Source organism: Echinops telfairi, unplaced genomic scaffold (genome assembly GCF_000313985.2).
Source record: "Echinops telfairi isolate 266 unplaced genomic scaffold, ASM31398v2 ScPeMD7_7;HRSCAF=31, whole genome shotgun sequence".
NCBI classification, from domain to species: Eukaryota; Metazoa; Chordata; class Mammalia; order Afrosoricida; family Tenrecidae; genus Echinops; species Echinops telfairi.
In genome coordinates, this window is record NW_022103904.1 from 19752415 (window position 1) to 19770383 (window position 17969).

General features: G+C 41.1%; 1 protein-coding gene and 1 pseudogene across 1 annotated transcript in view; both read right to left on the minus strand.

The window, feature by feature from the left end:
• Positions 1 to 16867, minus strand: part of CCM2 (CCM2 scaffold protein) — a gene marked incomplete at its 5' end in the record, with an annotated part of 48056 nt that extends 31189 nt beyond the window's left edge. Inside the window, 2 exons of the mRNA XM_045286292.1 lie at positions 15210 to 15383; positions 16757 to 16867. Of these exons, the coding sequence (XP_045142227.1) occupies positions 15210 to 15383; positions 16757 to 16867 (285 nt within the window). The remainder of the gene's footprint in view (positions 1 to 15209; positions 15384 to 16756) is intronic.
• Positions 8026 to 8530, minus strand: LOC105979094 (annotated as a pseudogene).
• Positions 16868 to 17969: the final 1102 nt, after the last annotated feature.

Consider the following 17969-nt stretch of genomic DNA (forward strand, 5'->3'; position numbering starts at 1 on the left):
GTTCCTCCTGCCAGTAGGCACACAAGCAAAGAGAGAAGTCACTGTTCGGGCAGGGGTGATTAATTTAGATCATTACTAGGAGGTGGAGATGCTGCTACAGAAAGGCTTATGGTTTTTGACCCTCTCTGTGTCTCTCGCGGCTCCCATACCCTATTGTAACCGTAAATGAGCAAATAAATTTTAAAAATAACACCAAAAACCCCAAAACATGACCTGGTAAGGGTAAGGTGACCAAGGGCTTGGAGCACAAGGAAAACCATCTGGAACAGCAGAACTGAGGCAGGAGAAGACAAGCTGGAAGGGAGGAGAGACACTGAGCGTGTTTGGAAAGTTTTGCAGAAATCAGGATAAAACCGTGCTGGAGAAGCTGGGTCTGGATGGGATGGACTTCATGTGGGAAACAACGGGATCTGAACAGTGCGAAGCGTAGGCTGTGGTGCATGTTCTTGGGCCCACTCTCGTCCTCTTTCCCACTTAGAACTCTTTGAAGATGAGCAGAGTATTGAATGAGAGCTCACAGTTGCTTCCTTCTTCAAAGAATTGCCCTGGGCTAAATGGGACATAACTCATCTGGGCACTTTTATATACCAGCGGTTCTCAACCTGTGGGTCAAGACCCCTCTGGGAGTTGGACGACCCTTTCACAAGGGTCGCCTGATTCATAACGGTAGCAAAATTACATTTATGAAGTAGCAACGCAAATAATGTTATGGTTGGGGGTCACCACCACATGAGGAACTGTATGAAAGGGTTGCGGCAGGAGGAAGGTTGGGGGCCACTGTTAAGTACCATCCCTTTCCTCTCACGCACACTGCACAGGCAATGACTAAAATACCGGACCTCTTGCTTCACACAGAATGGGATCAGGTTAAAACCCACCTCTGAGTAGACATATTTTGTATATTATTTTCCTTTGCTATAGCTTGCTTTCTTCTATGAGCCTGCCCTCAAATGAATTCAAGATCTCTACGGTCAGGCTTTGCTCCTAGAGAACCGAAGACAACAACAAACAAAAGACAAATGACAAACTGGGAGCAACATTCACAACAAATTTCATCGTAAAGGGCTAACATACCTAATGGGTTACAGCTGTGGACATGAAAATAGCAAAAAAACACGGAAGAAGCCCCATAGAAAACGAGCAAAGGATGTGGAAAGAACGTTTAAAACTTTTCAACATGTAAAATGAAACTCAATCTCACTCACAGTAAATACAAATTACATTCAGAGAATATTTTATGCCTATCAGATTGGCAGACAATAAAGTTGGATGCCTGTAGTTATAATACAAACATTTTGCATCAGTCCAACTTCTATGTAGCAATCAATAAACCTACAAAATGAAAACTACACTAGTTTACATTTTGAACCTTCTAATGTGCTCTACAAGTGCTACAAGCAACCATTGCTGTTTTTGTTGGCATTTTTATAGCTACTGATTTTGTCAAAATTTTCTGTTTAGCTAAAATATTATGGTAATTAGTATTTGAGAACCTGTATCAATAACTTTCTTGAGGATGAATTCATAATTAAAGGTAAAGAAAAAATAAAGGCAGCTTAGTCATTAAGGATGATGTAACTAATATGGTATAATTCAAAAGATTTTGTAAACCACTTTTACTGTTAGTATTCATATAACCCAAGAAATATTACATTTAAGCAATTTACAACTATATTAATCACATTAATCTATGATGAAAACTGATAATACACATCACTAAAGATTCTGGGTGGTTTGATACAAGAAAAGGTCCATAGGATGTTGCCATGAGTAACTACACTGGGAGATGCCAAGCAACGCCCGCCACTGGCTGATTGTATGTCTTCATCTAAATCATCTCTGGGCAATTTGACGATGTCTATCAAATTAAAAATGTAAAGTAGTTTAGACAGAGACGTTCTCCTTCTGGGCATTTATTCTACAGGTATAGTCAGACAACAAGGAGCCTTGGTGGTGCAGTCCTTACAAGCTGGGCTGTGACACCCCACCCCCCACCAGCCCCCACCTCCCCAAGGTCCACAGTGTAAACCACCAGCCAGTCACTCAGCAGGAGAAAGATGGGGCTTTCCACCTGCCAGAGGTACAGTCTCAGAGCCTCGAGACAGTTCTTCTATGTCCTAGAGGGTCATTGTGAGTCTGCATTAATTCAATGGCAGTAAGTTTTTACAGTTTTTGTTTTTATAGTAAAAAACAGGTGTGAGATTATTGGAAAGAAATGTGCACCAAGAGAAAACTGGTTAAAGGAAATGAGTTATGTAAGGGAATACTTGTAGCCATTAAGAGGGAAGAGACACCTTTGTATATCCTAACACTGAACTATATATTGTTGAATGCAAAATAGCAGTGAACACACAGTGTGTTTTATATCATCATAAAGAATTTTTTTTTACATTTAAAAACAAAACAAAAACAGACATGGATATACTTGCAAAAGCCATGCCGAAGGTTTTCAGTGACTACTTCCTACCAGGTGGGCAGCCAAGTCCTTCTTTGTGCCTGTTCTTAGTCTGGACGCTCCACCGAAACCTGTTCTCTTTGGGTGACCCTGCTGACATCTGCAATACCAGTGACATAGCTTCTAGCACCACAGCAACACACAAGCCACCACAGGATCACAAGCTGGTAGCAGATGTCGCAGGACCCAGCAGTGTTTCACTGTGCTGTGCATAATACGGTCACTACGGCTCAGAGCAACTAGATGGCACCTCACAGCACCATGCTTACAGACGGGCTATCTGTGCCAGGAGATCAATGCGTGTCACTGGGAAGTAACCGAATGGCTCAAAAAGAGGGCACAGGGATGTCCTTCCACCAAGATACTGTTTGAATTTTGTATCACGTACATAAAGTGCGTACTCAATTTTTTAATAAAATAAAATGAAAAAAATAAATTTAGTCAAGATGATTTCAAGTTAAAGATGTGCATGTCTACTCCTATATTCAATAAGCACCTATATGCTCACTGTGACCCATACAAACCGCATAGTCAAATGAGCACTGCTGACAGAAATGGCTTGTGATGGCATATATGGAAAGAAACATAACTACATTATGAAGGTTGAAAGAGAAAATTTTACTTCATATGATAAAGTGCTGCTGAATACTATGAAGACTCAGAAAATAGGTTCTACTAATTCCCTCTGAAATTTATTTTATAAGTGTGCATTCTAAACACCAAAAATTCCATAAAGAAGAATTCCTGAAGAATATGGAATTAAATATTTTCTCACTACTGGTGAATTTTTTCATATTTATTTTTATTTTATCAAAGTAGTAAATACACATGGTTTAAAGAGACAAAGTCCCCAAAAGTATATAACAAGAAACAAATAGTCCCCAAACATGTATTTTTTAAAATGCTAAACCATTTCCCAGAGGCAACCACTTCTAAGTCGTGTTTCTTCTGTAAAATCTATACTTCAAATTCATTGCCACTGAGTTGTGACCCTATGGGACAGAGTACAACCCTCCCTGCGAGGTTCTGAGACTGTGACTCTTTATGGGAGTAGAAAGCCTTGTCTTCCTCCAACAGATCGTTTGGGGTTTCATATGGCTGGCCTGGTGGTTATCAGCCCAATGTATAACCACTACACAACCAGGGCTCCTCTACAACAACGGCTCAAAGAAATCGTCCATTGGATTCATGGGACAATGAATGCTACATTAAGATCAGAGTAAATAAAGCTGTCCCTAACCACTGAGGTCCTACGTGTAAAACTGAGCTCAGCATTGCTCTGGAGAAAGTTTTAAGAAGTCAAAGGAAAAACATGAAGGTACTTAGTATGTCTTAGGAAAAATGTTTAAGTATTTTCACATATATTCTTATTTAACTCTTACAATAAACAAGAGAGAAGTTATCATGAATTTAATTATATACACCCCTGCCCTCAAATGGGTCTCAACCCTCTTGGTCTATATACAGGTTCTCATGAACACACTGAAGTGTTCTAGAATTCCCATAGTTTGCTATCATCCTCACGGTTAAATCCCTTTGCATAGTCCATAAAACACAAGTAAGCATCTTTCTGGTCTCCTCTGCTTTAAGCTAATATCCATCCATTTGACATTACCAATGATATCTCTCATGCTACATCCTGTTCTGAATCCAGTTTGACCTTCTATTTCCTATTAACGTACTACTGGACCCATTGTTGCATTATCTTCAGCAATATTTTATTTGCATGAAATAATGATAACCCAAAACTCACTGCCAATGAGTCAATTGTGATTCATAGGACAGAGTAGAACTGACCCTTTGGGTGTCCAAGGCTACAGATCTTTTTCCTGTGGAACAGGTGCTAATTTTGAACAGCCCAACACATAACCAACCCCCTGACTCCTGGGGCTCCATAGTGTTAATGATATTATTCGGTAATTTCTGTATTCTGTTGAGTCATCTTTGGAATGGGCACAAACAAGGATCTCTTCCAGTCAGTGAGTCAGGGAGCTGTCTCCCACATTTCTTAGGTAACTGAGTGATTCCGGTGTTTCACCAACGGGTTGAAACATTTCTGTTGATATTCCATCAATTTTTGGAGCTTTGTTTTTCGCTAGAATCCTTTAGTATAGAAATTTGAGGCTAGACTTTTCCCCTATTTCTTTCAGCTTGTGGCATGCTGGGAGTGTTCTTTTTGGCTTCCTAACTTCAAGTTTTTGCACATTTCGCTATAATGCCCCCCCGTCTTCCAGAGCTCCCCTATGAAACTTCCCGTTCCGTTCTATGACTTCATTAGTTCTGCCACTTGCTTTAGCTGCTCTATGTTCAAGAGCAGGTTTCAGCGTATCTGCTGACACCACTCTGGTCTTTTCTTGCTTTCCTGTTACATTAATATTCTTGTGCTTTCTTTATCTGTGAAGTAAGGGCAGAGTCCTACATGATGCCTCACACCCAACAGATCTTCGGGTCATTAGTATTCAATGTGTCAAATGTGTTCTTGATATACTTTCTAGAGTATAGGATATGTTCAAGGTTGAATTTTGGATCTCCTGGACTTGCTTTAATTTTCTCCAGGTTCAGTTTGAATTTGCATCTGAACAATTGCTGATTTGTTCCATAGTCAGTCCTTGGCCTTGCTTTGGCTGATGATATCTTCTCTACTGTCTCTTCCTACAAACATAATCACTTTGATTCCTGTGTATTCCATCCACTAATATATTTGCCATTTATATTGTTGGAGAAGGTATTTGTAATGAAGTCGTTGGTCTTGCAAAATCGATCACAGGCTTTCTAGCTTCATTTCGATTGCCAAGGCCATATTTTTCGATTACTGTTCTTTCCTTTGTTTCCAACCCCCATGTCAATTGCCAATTAATTACCAATACATCCGGATGCCATGTTTCATCAATTTCAGAATGAAAAAATTAATAGAATTCTTCAATTTCTTCATCAAAATTTATTAACTCTTGTATTAACTGGACTTCTTTGTAGGTATATTGTTATTATTCAATCACGGACAGCATTTCACTTCAAGACAGACCTTGAAATGTTCTTTTTGATGATGGGTGCAACACCATTCCTCTTGAAAATGTCATTCCTGGCATAGTATTATATACAACTGTGCAATTCAAAATGGCCAATACCAGTCCATTTCAACTCACCGATGCTTAAGATCCTGACCTTTATGTGTTCCATTTCAATTTTGATAACCTGTAATTTTCCTAAGTCAATGGTTGTTGTTGTGAGGTGCTAATGAGTCAGTTCTGACCCAGAGCGACCTTAAGCACAACGACTGTGCCTGTCCTACAGATAGCCTCACAAATGTTCCCATGCTGGAGCCCACTGCTGCAGTCCCTCTGTCAATCCATTTCCTTGAGGACTTTCCTCTTTTTTGCTGCCCTTCTGCTTCACCAAACCTGATGTCCTTGTAGGGGCTGGTCTCCTGGCAACATGTCCAAAGCAAGTAGGACAAAGTCTCATCATCTTGCCTCTAAGGAGCACTCTGGCTGTACTTCTTTTTAAGATTTGTCCTTTTGGCAGTCCATGGTACTTTCAATATTCCTTTCCAGCACCACAATTCATAGGCTTTGAGATGCCTCTGATCTTCAATGCTGGTCAATGTTGAACTTTCACATACATCTGAGACAATTCAAAGTTCCATGGCTTGATGCAGGCCCACCTTAGTCCTTAAAATAACATCTTTGGTTTTCAATAGTCTAAAGAGGTCTTGTGCAGCAGATTTACCCAATACAATGCATCTTTTGATCCCTTGACTGCTCCTTCCAAGAGCAAGGATTGTGCATCCAAGCAAGACAACACCCTTGCCAACTTCAATCTTTTTTCCATTGATCATGATGTTATCTACTGGTCCGGCTATGAGGATTTTGGTCTTCTTCACACTGAGTTGCAATCCTGGATCTTCATCTGCAAGTGCTTCAAGTCTGCCTCTCTTTCAGGAAGCAAGGTTGTGTCATCTGCATAGCACAAGTTATTAATAAGCCTTCGTCCAATCCTGATGCTGCATTCTTCACATAATCCAGCTTCTCTGATGACTTTCTTAGCATACAGGTTGAATAAGTATGGTGAGAGGATACAACCCTGTTTCCTGATTTTTAAACCATGCAGTGTTCTCTGGTTCCTTTAGCACAACTGCCTCTTGATTCATGTACAGATTCCACATGAACACGAGTGTTCTGCAATTTTCATTCTTCTCAAGGTACCCAAAGTTTGTTAGGATCCACACAGTAGAATGCCTTGGTATAGCCAATAAAAGACAAATCAACATCTTTCTGATATTCTCTGCTTTCAGCCAAGACCCAGCTTACATCAGCAATGATATCCCTTGTTCCAATGATATCCAGCCTGAACCTCAGGCAGCTTCCTGTGAATGTAGTGCTGCAACCACTGTTGGATGATCTTCAGCAAATTTTACTTGCATGTGCTATTAATAAGATTGTTCTATAATTTGAGCATTCTGTTGGGTTACCTTTCTTTGGAATGGGTAAAAATATGGATCTATTCCAATCAGTTGGCCAAGTAACTGTCTTCCAAATTTCCTAACATAGACAAGTAAGTTTTTCCAGTGTTTCATCAGCTTGTTGAAACATTTCAACAGGCGTTCACCAATTCAAGGCGCCTCTTCAGTGCAGCTTGGCCTTCTTCCTTCAACTCCATTGGCTCTTGCTCACAGGGTGCCTCCCAAATGGTGGAATGGGGATGATTTCTTTTTGGTACAGTGACTGTATTTTTTCCACCTTCTTTTGATGCCTCATGCATCTTTCAAAATTTTGTCCAGAGAACCTTTCAATATTGCAACTCCAAGCTTGACATTTTTGAGTTCTTTCACGTTAAGATATGCTGAATGTATTCTTCCTTTTTAGTTTTCGAACGCAAGGTCTTTGCACATTTCATTAGTTGATTTTATCTTCTCAAGCTGCCCTTTGAAAATTGTTATTCAGCTCTTTTGACTTCATTTTTCCCATTTGCTTTAGCTACTCTATGATTAAGAGCAAGTTTCAGGGTCTCTTCTGACCCATTTTGATCGTTTATTTCTTGTCTTTTCAGTGACTTTTTGCCTTACTCATGAATGATGTTCTTGATGTCCTCTCACAGCTCATCAGCTCTGTCATTAGTGTTCAATGGGTCAAATCTGTTCTTGAGATGTTCTTGAGATTCAGGAGAGACAGACTCAAAGTCGTGCTCAAGAAGTCTACTGTAAACACAGTTTCTTATGTAAAACTTGAGTTGTTGTTTTTTTTCATCTTTTTTTTGGTCCAGAATGAAGATGGCTTTTATTCCCTCTCTGGGGGAGGGCGAGGTGGGGATGCTTTCCCAGGGCACACCAACCTAAAGAAGAAGTGTGCCCAGAGGACTGGCTGGAAGAGCTGGACCAGCAACAGAAGGGCTCCTGTGTCCACTTCCAGTCCCTCGGCTGAGGGTCACTCCCTTTGGCGTGGCAACTCCTGCATCCAGAGGTACCTGGAGGTATCTGCTGGTGCTGAGAGGGAGGAAAGGGCCAGTCAGCCGACCCCACACACCCAATGCCAGCCAGGGTGGTAACCTTCACTAGACCTGGCTGGTGTGATTCTTCTCCCAACAGGGACTCTCAAGAAGGGCCTGAGGCAGTACTCACTCCAGTGGCTGGTCCTTTAAATGTCCATCTCAAACTGGGACTCTTCACCACCCGCCGGCTGGTTGTTTGTTGGACTATTCCATGGGAGGCTCTGCCTGGCTTCCTGGTCGGGAAAGGGGGGCTCCTCACTGGCAGGGCTGGTGACGTTAGGGTTAGTGGGCAGGTACCGTAGAGGTGCCTTGGCCACAGATGAGTTCCGACACTCCCATCAGGAATTTCCGGTCATAAATGATACTGGTACCTCCCGGGGTGGTGCTGTGTTTCACGGGCAGCAGCTGCACGCACTCGCCAAGAACCACCAGGCGTGTGGCAGGGATGGCCTGGCTTGGGGTCTGGCTGCAGCTGCTGCCTCCGGACACAGTCTCCCACTCTCTGCTCCAGCCGACACTCTTGCCTCCATCTTTCAATAACAGTATCACTATTCTGGTACTATCTCTGAACTTTCCTTTAAAAAAAATCATTTCATTGGGGCTCTTACAACATTCCATACATCAATTGTATCAAGCATATTTGTATATATGTTGCCATCATCATTTCCAAATAATTTTCTACTTGAGCCCTGGCTATAAGCTCCTCTAATTTCCCCCCTCTCTTCTCCACTCTCCCATATTGCTATTGTTGAATATAATAAATCCATATATTGTTATTAGTATTTTGTATCTTACACTGTCCATTGTCTCCCTTCACCCACATTTCTGTCATTCATACCCTGGGGGTGGGGTGACAATATATACCCAACTTTGTGATGGGTTCCCCATTTAACTTGAGATTTTTTTAAACTAAACTTTCTTTTAAGAACATTCTAAAAAATAAAAAAGAACATTCTAAATTCATATACAGTTTAAAGAAAATATAGAGAGATTATTGCAGTCTTTATCCTGCTGTTCACAGTAACAGCTTGTAAAACTTTAGCACAGCATCACAGCATGATCTTGACATCAACACAGTGAAGACACAGGATCCCTTCCACCAGATCTCCTCAACTCCCAGCGTGTCACTAATCTAGTCTCCATGTCTGCAATTTTTGTCATTTCAAAAATATTTTATGAAGGGAATCATATAGTATGGTCACAGGATATGATTCTTTGAGAGTTCTCACCAGTTATTACATGTATTAATAGCTCACTCTTTTTCTACTGCTGAGTAATAATACAGGGTATGTATTTATGTACCACATATTGTCTAACCATTCACCTGTTAAGGACATCTGCACTGCTTCCAGATTTTGGCCATTACAAATGAAACTGCTATCAACATTCATATACACGGTTTTGTGTGACTAAGTCTTACTTTCTCTGCAATAAATGCCCGGGACTACAAGTGTGAGTTTTATGGTAGTTATATATTTGTTTTTCAAAACGGGTCTAGTTTCTTTGCCTTTTGAAATAATCTTGTATATATCTACAAAAATATCTTGCTAGGATATTCATAGGAATTGCATCAAACCTATATTCTACTGTGAGGAAAACTGACATCTTTACTATGATGAGTCTTCCAACAAATTCACAGTCTATCTCTCCTAGTATTTAGGTGTTTTTTATTTATTTCATCAGTGTTTTATGGTTTTCAAAAAGACATAAATCCTATACACATTTTATGATACTATTTTTTTCTTCCCTAAAAGAAAAAAAAAGCAACTATATTGCATTTCAAATTTGGTGTCCGTGTATTTATTTCTAGTATAGAATTTAAATTCGCTTTTGTATATTTATCCTATATCCTATAATCTTGTTAAACTCACTTAAACCATGAGTTTTTTCTTGTCAATTCGTTGGGAATCTCTACATAAATAGCCATATCATCTGCAAATAGGGAAAGTTTAATTTCTTCCTTTCTGAATTGTATGCCTTATCTTCCCCCCTTGATTTATCACACTGGCTAGAGCTCCTCACGATATAATGAATAAGATCAAAGAGAGTCGACATTCTTGCCTTGTTCTCAATCTTAAGAAATAACACTCAGTTCTTTACTATTAAGGACAATACCTGCTGTATATTTTAATTGATGATCTTTGTCAGATTGAAGGTGTTTGTCATGAATGAGTGACGAATTTCATCTTTTCCCACTGACAGATGATCATGTGACTTTTATGTTCTTGAATACATATCAAATATTGAACCCACCTTGCATTCCTTGGTATAAACCCCACTTGCTCATAGGGTGTCATTCTTTTTATAAATTGCTGGATGTCATTTGCTAATGTTTTCTTGCAGATTTCTTGTAATGTGTGTTCTGTCTGGTTTGGGTATCAGGGCGACACTGACTTCATAAAACAAGTCACAAAGTGCTCCCTCCCTTCTGTGTTCTAGAAGAGACTACGTAGAACTGGTGTTAACTCTAAATAGTTTGTGGAACCCTTCAGTGAAATTATCTGAGCGTGTAGATTTCTTATTGGGAGTTTAAAATTACATACTGAATTTCCTTGATAATTTGCTGTAGGGCTAGTCACAGGATCAATTCACCTGGGTGAGTTGTGGTGCTTTCTTTGCAAGGACTTGTTCAATATCCACCTACGTTTCAAATGTATGCTTAGAGTTGCTGTAGTATTAGTTTCTTATCCTTTAATATTCACAGGGGCTTTCAGCACTTCATACAATACTATGCCACTTATTCCTGGTCTGCGTGGTTTCTGTTGAGAATCTGCTGTTACTCAAATTCCTTTTCCCGTGTAAGCAAGATGTGAGTTTTCTTTTGCCACTTTCAACTTTTCTGCTTTGCTTTTCAGGAACTGTACTATGATGTGTCTTGGTGCCAATTCTTTAGGGTTTGCTCAACTTCCTAAATCTCCGTAAGTGTGTCTTCTGGCAAACTGGGGATGTTCAGAGGCATTATTCCTTCTAATAGTTTTCCTGCCCCATCCTCTTTCTCCTCTTTTGGCCTTTTGTGACACAATGGCCGATCTTTTGCTCTAATCGCACAGGAAAATGAGGATGGGCAGCTACCTTGATACTATAAGGTCATAGTAGAAGGTCAGATTCCACATTTGGCTTCTGAATGACAATGGAGTTAGTGTCTTTACTGCTAGGCATGATGGGCGTTCTAGCTCACCAGTGAACCCTCACTGATACCTCCCTGGCTGAAGCTGGGCAGAAGAGCCTAAATGTCATTCTATTGTTCCCTATGTGGTCTACACTGGCACCACAGGGAACGGGGCCTGGGCAGTGGGGAAAGTTCTGGTATTACTTCAGTGAGGAAGGAAGAGATTCCTTCATTGAAGTTCAGGGGGAAACCACCAGGCAGGGATGAAACCCTTGCTCCTATTTTTCTCTTCATAGCATTCAACATTTATACATTTGGGTTGACTTATTTGACTCAGCATAATACTTTCAAGGTTTACCCATGTTATAGCATGTATCAGAACTTCATTCCTCTTTCTGGCTAAGTACTAAAATTCATTCTCTCTCTCTCTTTCTCCCTCCCCCCTTCCCCCCTGTGTGAATCACATTTTTTTAATCCATTTATCCTTCAATGGACATGAAAGGTTGTTTCCACCCTTTGGGCTGTGTAAATAGTGCTGGAGTGGACACTGGTGTACACCTGCCTGAGTCATGGTCTTCAAGTCTCTTGAAAATCAGCAATAGACTTGTCAGGTCTTAAGTGGCACTAGGGAGAAAGATGGAGCTGTCTACTCTCACAAAGGGTTACCGTCTCGGAAATGCAACAGGGCTATTCTACCCTGTCCTAAGGGTCCCTAGGGGTCAGAATTGACTCAATGGCAGCGAGTTTGGTCTTTTCTGAAGGTGGGTCACTATGAGTCAGAATCAACTTGACGGCAGTGAGTTTTCTGGTGGGTATAAAAGTCTACAATTAACTTTTTGAGAAACTACCAAACTGCTATTCACAGCAACAGTATTTTGTATTTCCACCAGCAATTTATCCGCATCCTCACCGACATAGCGAAGCGGTATCTCATTGTGTAGTTCTTTAAAACACATGTGTAATTTTTTTGGTTTAATTTTTGTTGTTGAGAAAATATGCAGCAAAACATGCATTAATTCAATAGTTTCTGCATGTACAAGTCAGCGACACTGTATTCGTTGAATTGGGTAAGCATTCTCCCCTTCTTTTCTCAGTTGCTCTTCCCCCATCAATGTAAATTCACTGCCCTCCGAGGTCCCTAACTAATCTTTCAAAGTTCTACTGCCAATTTGATCGCATATATACAAGTTCATGGAAAAATAAACCTTCAAGATCATAGAATTTTTCTATGAAACTTTTTATTGTGAATTTGGTGAAGGTTTCCGAGTAGACCGTCGGTATTCATTCAACAGTCCGTACGCATTCTGTTTCCACTCACCCACTGCATCCCTCCATGTACCACCGCTGACTCTGCTTTCTCCTGCCTCCACTTCCTTTCTGACCCTCTGAATTTGTCATTTGGTAAGCACTGTCCTTTTGATTTCAAATGGTTAATTATTCTACCACAGAGGTGAGCTCAGTTCCAGATCTAAGAGTGACTAAGAGGTCCCACTAGCCTCTATCTGAAGAGAAAGCCTGGTCTCTGATGATTTTTTAGTTCTGTCCCACATCCCTTCTCTTCCTTCCTGCTTCACCAACTCTATTCAGGACCTTCTAATGCTATCCTTCTCAGAGTAGTTTTCCACAAACTTTCTGAAGCCCTCCTTGTAAACAGGTCTTAAAGGAGCACAATGTTCAAGATACTCTTTCCTAGTTAAACTATGCTGTTTTGCTCCAAGAGGGTTGGTTTTTTAAAATTTATTTAAATTTTAGAGATGCTCTCAGGGCAACAGTTACAGTGGTTCATACAGCCACTGTTCAAGGCTCAAGAAAACCTGGATTCCAGAAGAATTTGAAATTCTGTCTCGCGTTTTTCTCCTTTTAATCAGTAATCTTTTACAGAGTCTGAGATTAAAATCTTCAGTAATGGTAGCTGGGCACAAACCAATTCACCAGGAATCATGGCACAAACAGGATAGTTATTCACGAAGGGAACTTAGCCACACATCTATTTCCTCCTCCTATTTCTGACATACACTGCTCTGTTGGGCTAGGCAAATAGGAACCAATTTTATATTCAATATAGTTTTCTACCCTAAAAAATAAAACGTATTTCCCTCACCCAGAGCCTACTTGATTGGGTTGCTTTTTAGACCCATTCCTTTCAAATACTTGACCTGGAACTTCTTTTCTCTGCCCTCTTGAGAATAATGTTTCCCCGAGATTCTGAATTCCATCTTTCCTCCTGTTTTTCTTTTTCCCCTCATGTTTTGATGAAGCAAATCCTTCAGTAACTTCCTCAGAAGGGGTTCATGAACATTCAACGAGACCTCTTTCTATTCATTGCAAGGAGATCCTTTCAACTAGGAGAGCTATGTCCTTTAATTAATGCTAGAACTGTCCTTGTAGGAATGGCTTCATAATTTCCTCCTCATTCCTTTCTGTTTCTTCTAGGAAGGCAGCTATGCATACCGTTATATCACCAATGTTCTTCTGATAATGAGTCAGATGTTGAACCTTCTAGATTAATCCATTAATCTCCCTCCCCCCAACTCCCACCCCAATACACACCTGCTAACCTTTTGTTTACTAATTTCAAACTGTATTTTAGTTATCCTATATGGGGAATTTTTCTTCAGTTTGTCTTTCAACCCCTCTTTTGAATTTTTTTAAGACATATAATATGTTCCAAAAGCTCTTGCCATCTTTCCTTTACTTAAAAGTAGACTCCTGTAATTTCGTAGTTTCTCGTATGTTTTTGAGAACATGATATAAGTGTTTGAAGTACAGTTCCCCCCTTATTTTCTGCTTTGTTGGTGTTTCATTCATGTTTACTTACTGTTTGTCTTGAGCTTTTTTGTTACACGTTTTCTTTAAGTGTGTGCTCATTCTTGGCTGCCTAAGGAGCTCGCTGCATTGATGAGAGTAAACAAGTGTTGGGCTTTCTTGAGGTCAAAGGTGCCCAAAACTTACTTGACCTACTGCCCTCTTCTCAAAAGAAAACGTACTCAGTGGTCCCTGGCAAGTAAAATCTCATATTTCAGCCCATAATCCAAGATAACGTGTGGGTATCTGCTTTTGTAGCATTCCTGGCATGTTCCAATGCCCTCCAGGGAGTCATATTATCCCTTTGGAGAAACACTGATTTAGGTGGATTACGAAATAATTGCCCAAGTGTCAGTATCTAGGAAGCTCTTCTCTGAGGATTTTCAGATTCCCCCTGAAAGGGTTCTTCCAAGGATCCTCTTAGGAAAAAGCTTAACTGCGGGCCCTCTGGAAGCTTGACAGAAAACAGACTGGGGTTCTCACTATTCTGTATCAGGCTTTGACTTAACGCCCTTGTTTTCAATCTGGGTCTTTACCCCACTGTCTTTTGTGTTTTATGTACCCATGTCCAGGTCTTCCTAGTCCAATTTCTCTACAGAGAAGGCGTCTTAAAGGTTAATTATCTGATCATGCCAAGTGAGAGTGGGAATCCTCTACACAAATTTTCAAGTAGCCCCATACCTCTATCTTGAGCCACCCTCTGAAGAGACTCTGGTCAGTTTCTTCACTTTAATTTGGCTATTTCATATTCATTTGTTGCCTTCTTCCAAGCTTACAAGCAAGCATCATTCATCTACTGTTATCTTCTTTCCTAGGTTTCTGACCTTGTGGCTTTACTAATTTACTTAGTTTTCATGTGTTTGGGAAAGGAGTACGAATGAACACATGCATTTTATGTGTCAGGTTTGACCACAAGTCTTTTGGGTACAGACTTCAGCATCAACCACGGACTTCAGAAACAATGAGTTCAGGAGATCTGTATTCTAAGTTGTGGCACTCATCGCTCCAGAACCTTGACCAAATAACTTCTACTCTGGAAAGGAGGAGTTACCCTGAGTGTTTCTCCCAGGTTATGAGCCACTTTGGGTGGGGCAGCACACATCTGATAATCACATGGTAGAGACTTTAAAAAATAAAGGTGGTAAGCTACTGCAGAAGGAACCAGAAAACATGGGTCTGAGTTTTATTATTTCCAGTTATTAAATCTGTTACCTTAGGCAGGATGACAAGTGGGATAGTCCATGAAAATACTTATGTGAAAGTGGTTTATAAACTTCAAAGCATCTGGTGGACAAAAGGCATTATCTTTTTTCCCCTCCGTTTGGCAGTCACTTCATGCTGCCTGCGACAACTTACCTTTACTTCTTTTTCAATATAGTCGTTCAGCAGTATGTCTGGTTCGACGCGGTCAGGCAATGACAGCACCACCGTATGCAGAGGGCGCCTCTCTGTCACCTTCTCATGGGCTTTCTTATCTCTACTTTTTTCACCTTTTAGGAATACTCGTTTAAATGGCGACACAATTCCAGGCTGCAGGCAAAAATGGCAATGATTGGATTCCATTATTTACAAATCCTTCGATTAGTGTTATACTGAACAAGCAGACGAAACCAAAACCACTGCCTTGGCGTCCTCATGCAAGTAGGGGCTGACACTTTCTGGGTTGCTGAAAAAGGATCCTGAATATAAAGGTAATTAGACGAGAGGGACCTTGGTTGCCATGGGTTGCCAGGCAAGGTGGAAGTGAGACAAGGGCTAGAGGCTGCCTATGCTGCTCTTTGGGGGCAAATGTTTTCTTTCCCTGTTCATACAGCAGGAAGTCGTGGGTCAGCTCTCCTCAAGGTGTTTACGTTTGCTGAGAAGTCGGAAGCACACTAAAAATTTAATATCTGCTCCAACTCTTTTTGGCTTTGCTGATTTATTGTCTTTTTAGGAACTCGGGCAGGCAGGTGCGGAACACGGCCCACTTCTGGCATCAACAAGGACCGTCTGTCATCGGCCACCTGGCCAAAATCACACTTCTCTACTCATGTAGAGACTTTGTTGAGTGAAACACCAAACCAAACCAAAACCCAAATCCACTCATCATCATTTTATCTGGGGGGTTTGGAACTTTAACCTTTATGGGAGCAGACAGATCCATTTTTCTCCCAAGGAGTGGCTGGTGGGTTTAAACTGTTGACCTTGTGAACAGCAGCCCAACGCTTTCCCAACTGCACAACCAGGGCTCCTGAGGGGAAAACACATGCTTTTTACACGATGGGCAGTGACCCCAGGTCAGCAGTTTGACTCCACCAGTCACTCACTGGGAGAAAGGTGAGGCTTCAGAAATCCAAAGGAGCAGTTCTATACTGTCCTGGAGGGTAGCTGAGTAAGAATCAACTCAATGGCGATAGGTCTGTTTTGTTTTGTTTTTCCCTCAGGGACTGAGGTGGTAGGCAAGGGTGAGTGAGAGCTTACAGTCAAACCCCAATGCAAAACAACAGGGCCAGCAAGGTGCAGCCGGCACAAAGTGAGAGAGGGCAAAAGCACACCTTGCATGGCAATTACTAGGGAAAAGCCTAGTACTGCCTGTGCAATAAATTCTGAAAAGAAAAATATTAAGCCAAACACAGAAATGTTTGCAATTTGCAGAAGCAAATCTATTCACAATGTGAAATCACCTACTGAGGTCCCTGGATATTTGCATGTAAAACAGGTAAATGAAGCACAGCCCTTATCTCCAAATTTCCAACGCAATCTAGCGTAACCTAGAACTAGAGAAACAAGACGCAACTGTGCAACCAAACTGAGGAAGGCAGAATCCGTTATTACTGTAAAAAATTGCAGGAACGTTCCATTATCTTGTCATTCCATTTTCCACACATTTTTTGGAACTGCCTTGTATAGAAAAGATGTCTCACAGTTTTTCTGTGATCTTCACCGGAGGCCTCTCGGGGAAAGAAGAGAATGAAGTCGCCTTCTACATCTACAGCAAACCCAGAGGAGGGAGCTGCTGGCCCCAAGACAGCAAGGAGGGTTCAGACACATCCCACTCCACACAGGAGGCATTGATTTAAGCTCTCACTTCTCTTTCTTCTCTGTAGATGGGAAATTCTGCCACATGCCGACTGCAATACAAAATAGGGTCATGGAATCTGGGAGTCACCCCAGAGAGTATCTTGTCCAATCCACTGATCTGGGCTTGGGTTCAGAGATGACAAAGACAAAAAAGAATATGTAAACCCGGTTTATAATTTGCTCCCCCATTCCTCTCTGTCAGGGTAAGCTAGAAGTCTGGATGACCCATCTCAAACTGCCTCATATAACAACGAAGAATAGAAGCAGCTGTGGATTAAGAGACCAACCACTGCACTGGGAAGAAAAGACTAACCAGGACGCAAGAATAAGAGCCAATGGGAAAAGCAGCACAGGGACTAGGGCAAGTCAGTGGGGTGCTGTCACCTGACCCATTTAAATCCAGTTGTCCCCTAATGGGGTCTTCCTCAAATTGTGAGGGGATCTACTTTATAATGAAAGCATACTTTGCTTATTGAATCTTTGCTCCACTTGCTGTCCTATTGTATAGCCTTGCCTTTCTGTCTTATGTGTGGCTCTCTCTGTGGCAGGAGAGAGGGCCTTGCCCAAGGGAGAATCCCTGATGATACAGAGTACTCACACATAACATTTGGGGGCTTGTCTAGGATTCCGCCTTTCTTTAGGCTTGTCCTGCACCACATGTAAATTAAACCAGCAGCTCCTGACCTATTTATATATTTCACATGTTCCTTAAAATATTAAAACTATTTGATTCATAAATTATCTGCATGTTACAAAATCAAAGTTGAACTCTTAAGGAAAGCATACCTATGCACACATGTTTAATTATCATCCAGAAGTAAAACTTGTATTTCCCCAACATTTTGTTTTAAAAGGCCTTGTTATACCAATTGAGGATCCCTCAGGGTAGAGTGGTTATGCCTCGGGCTACTAACCTAAAGGTCAGCAGTTTGAAACCATCAGCCACTCCATGGAAGAAAGATGGGGCTTTCTACTCCTGTAGAGAGTTACAATCTCAGAAACTCACAGAGGCAGTTCTACCCTATTCTATAGGGTTGTTATGATCTAAAACCAAAT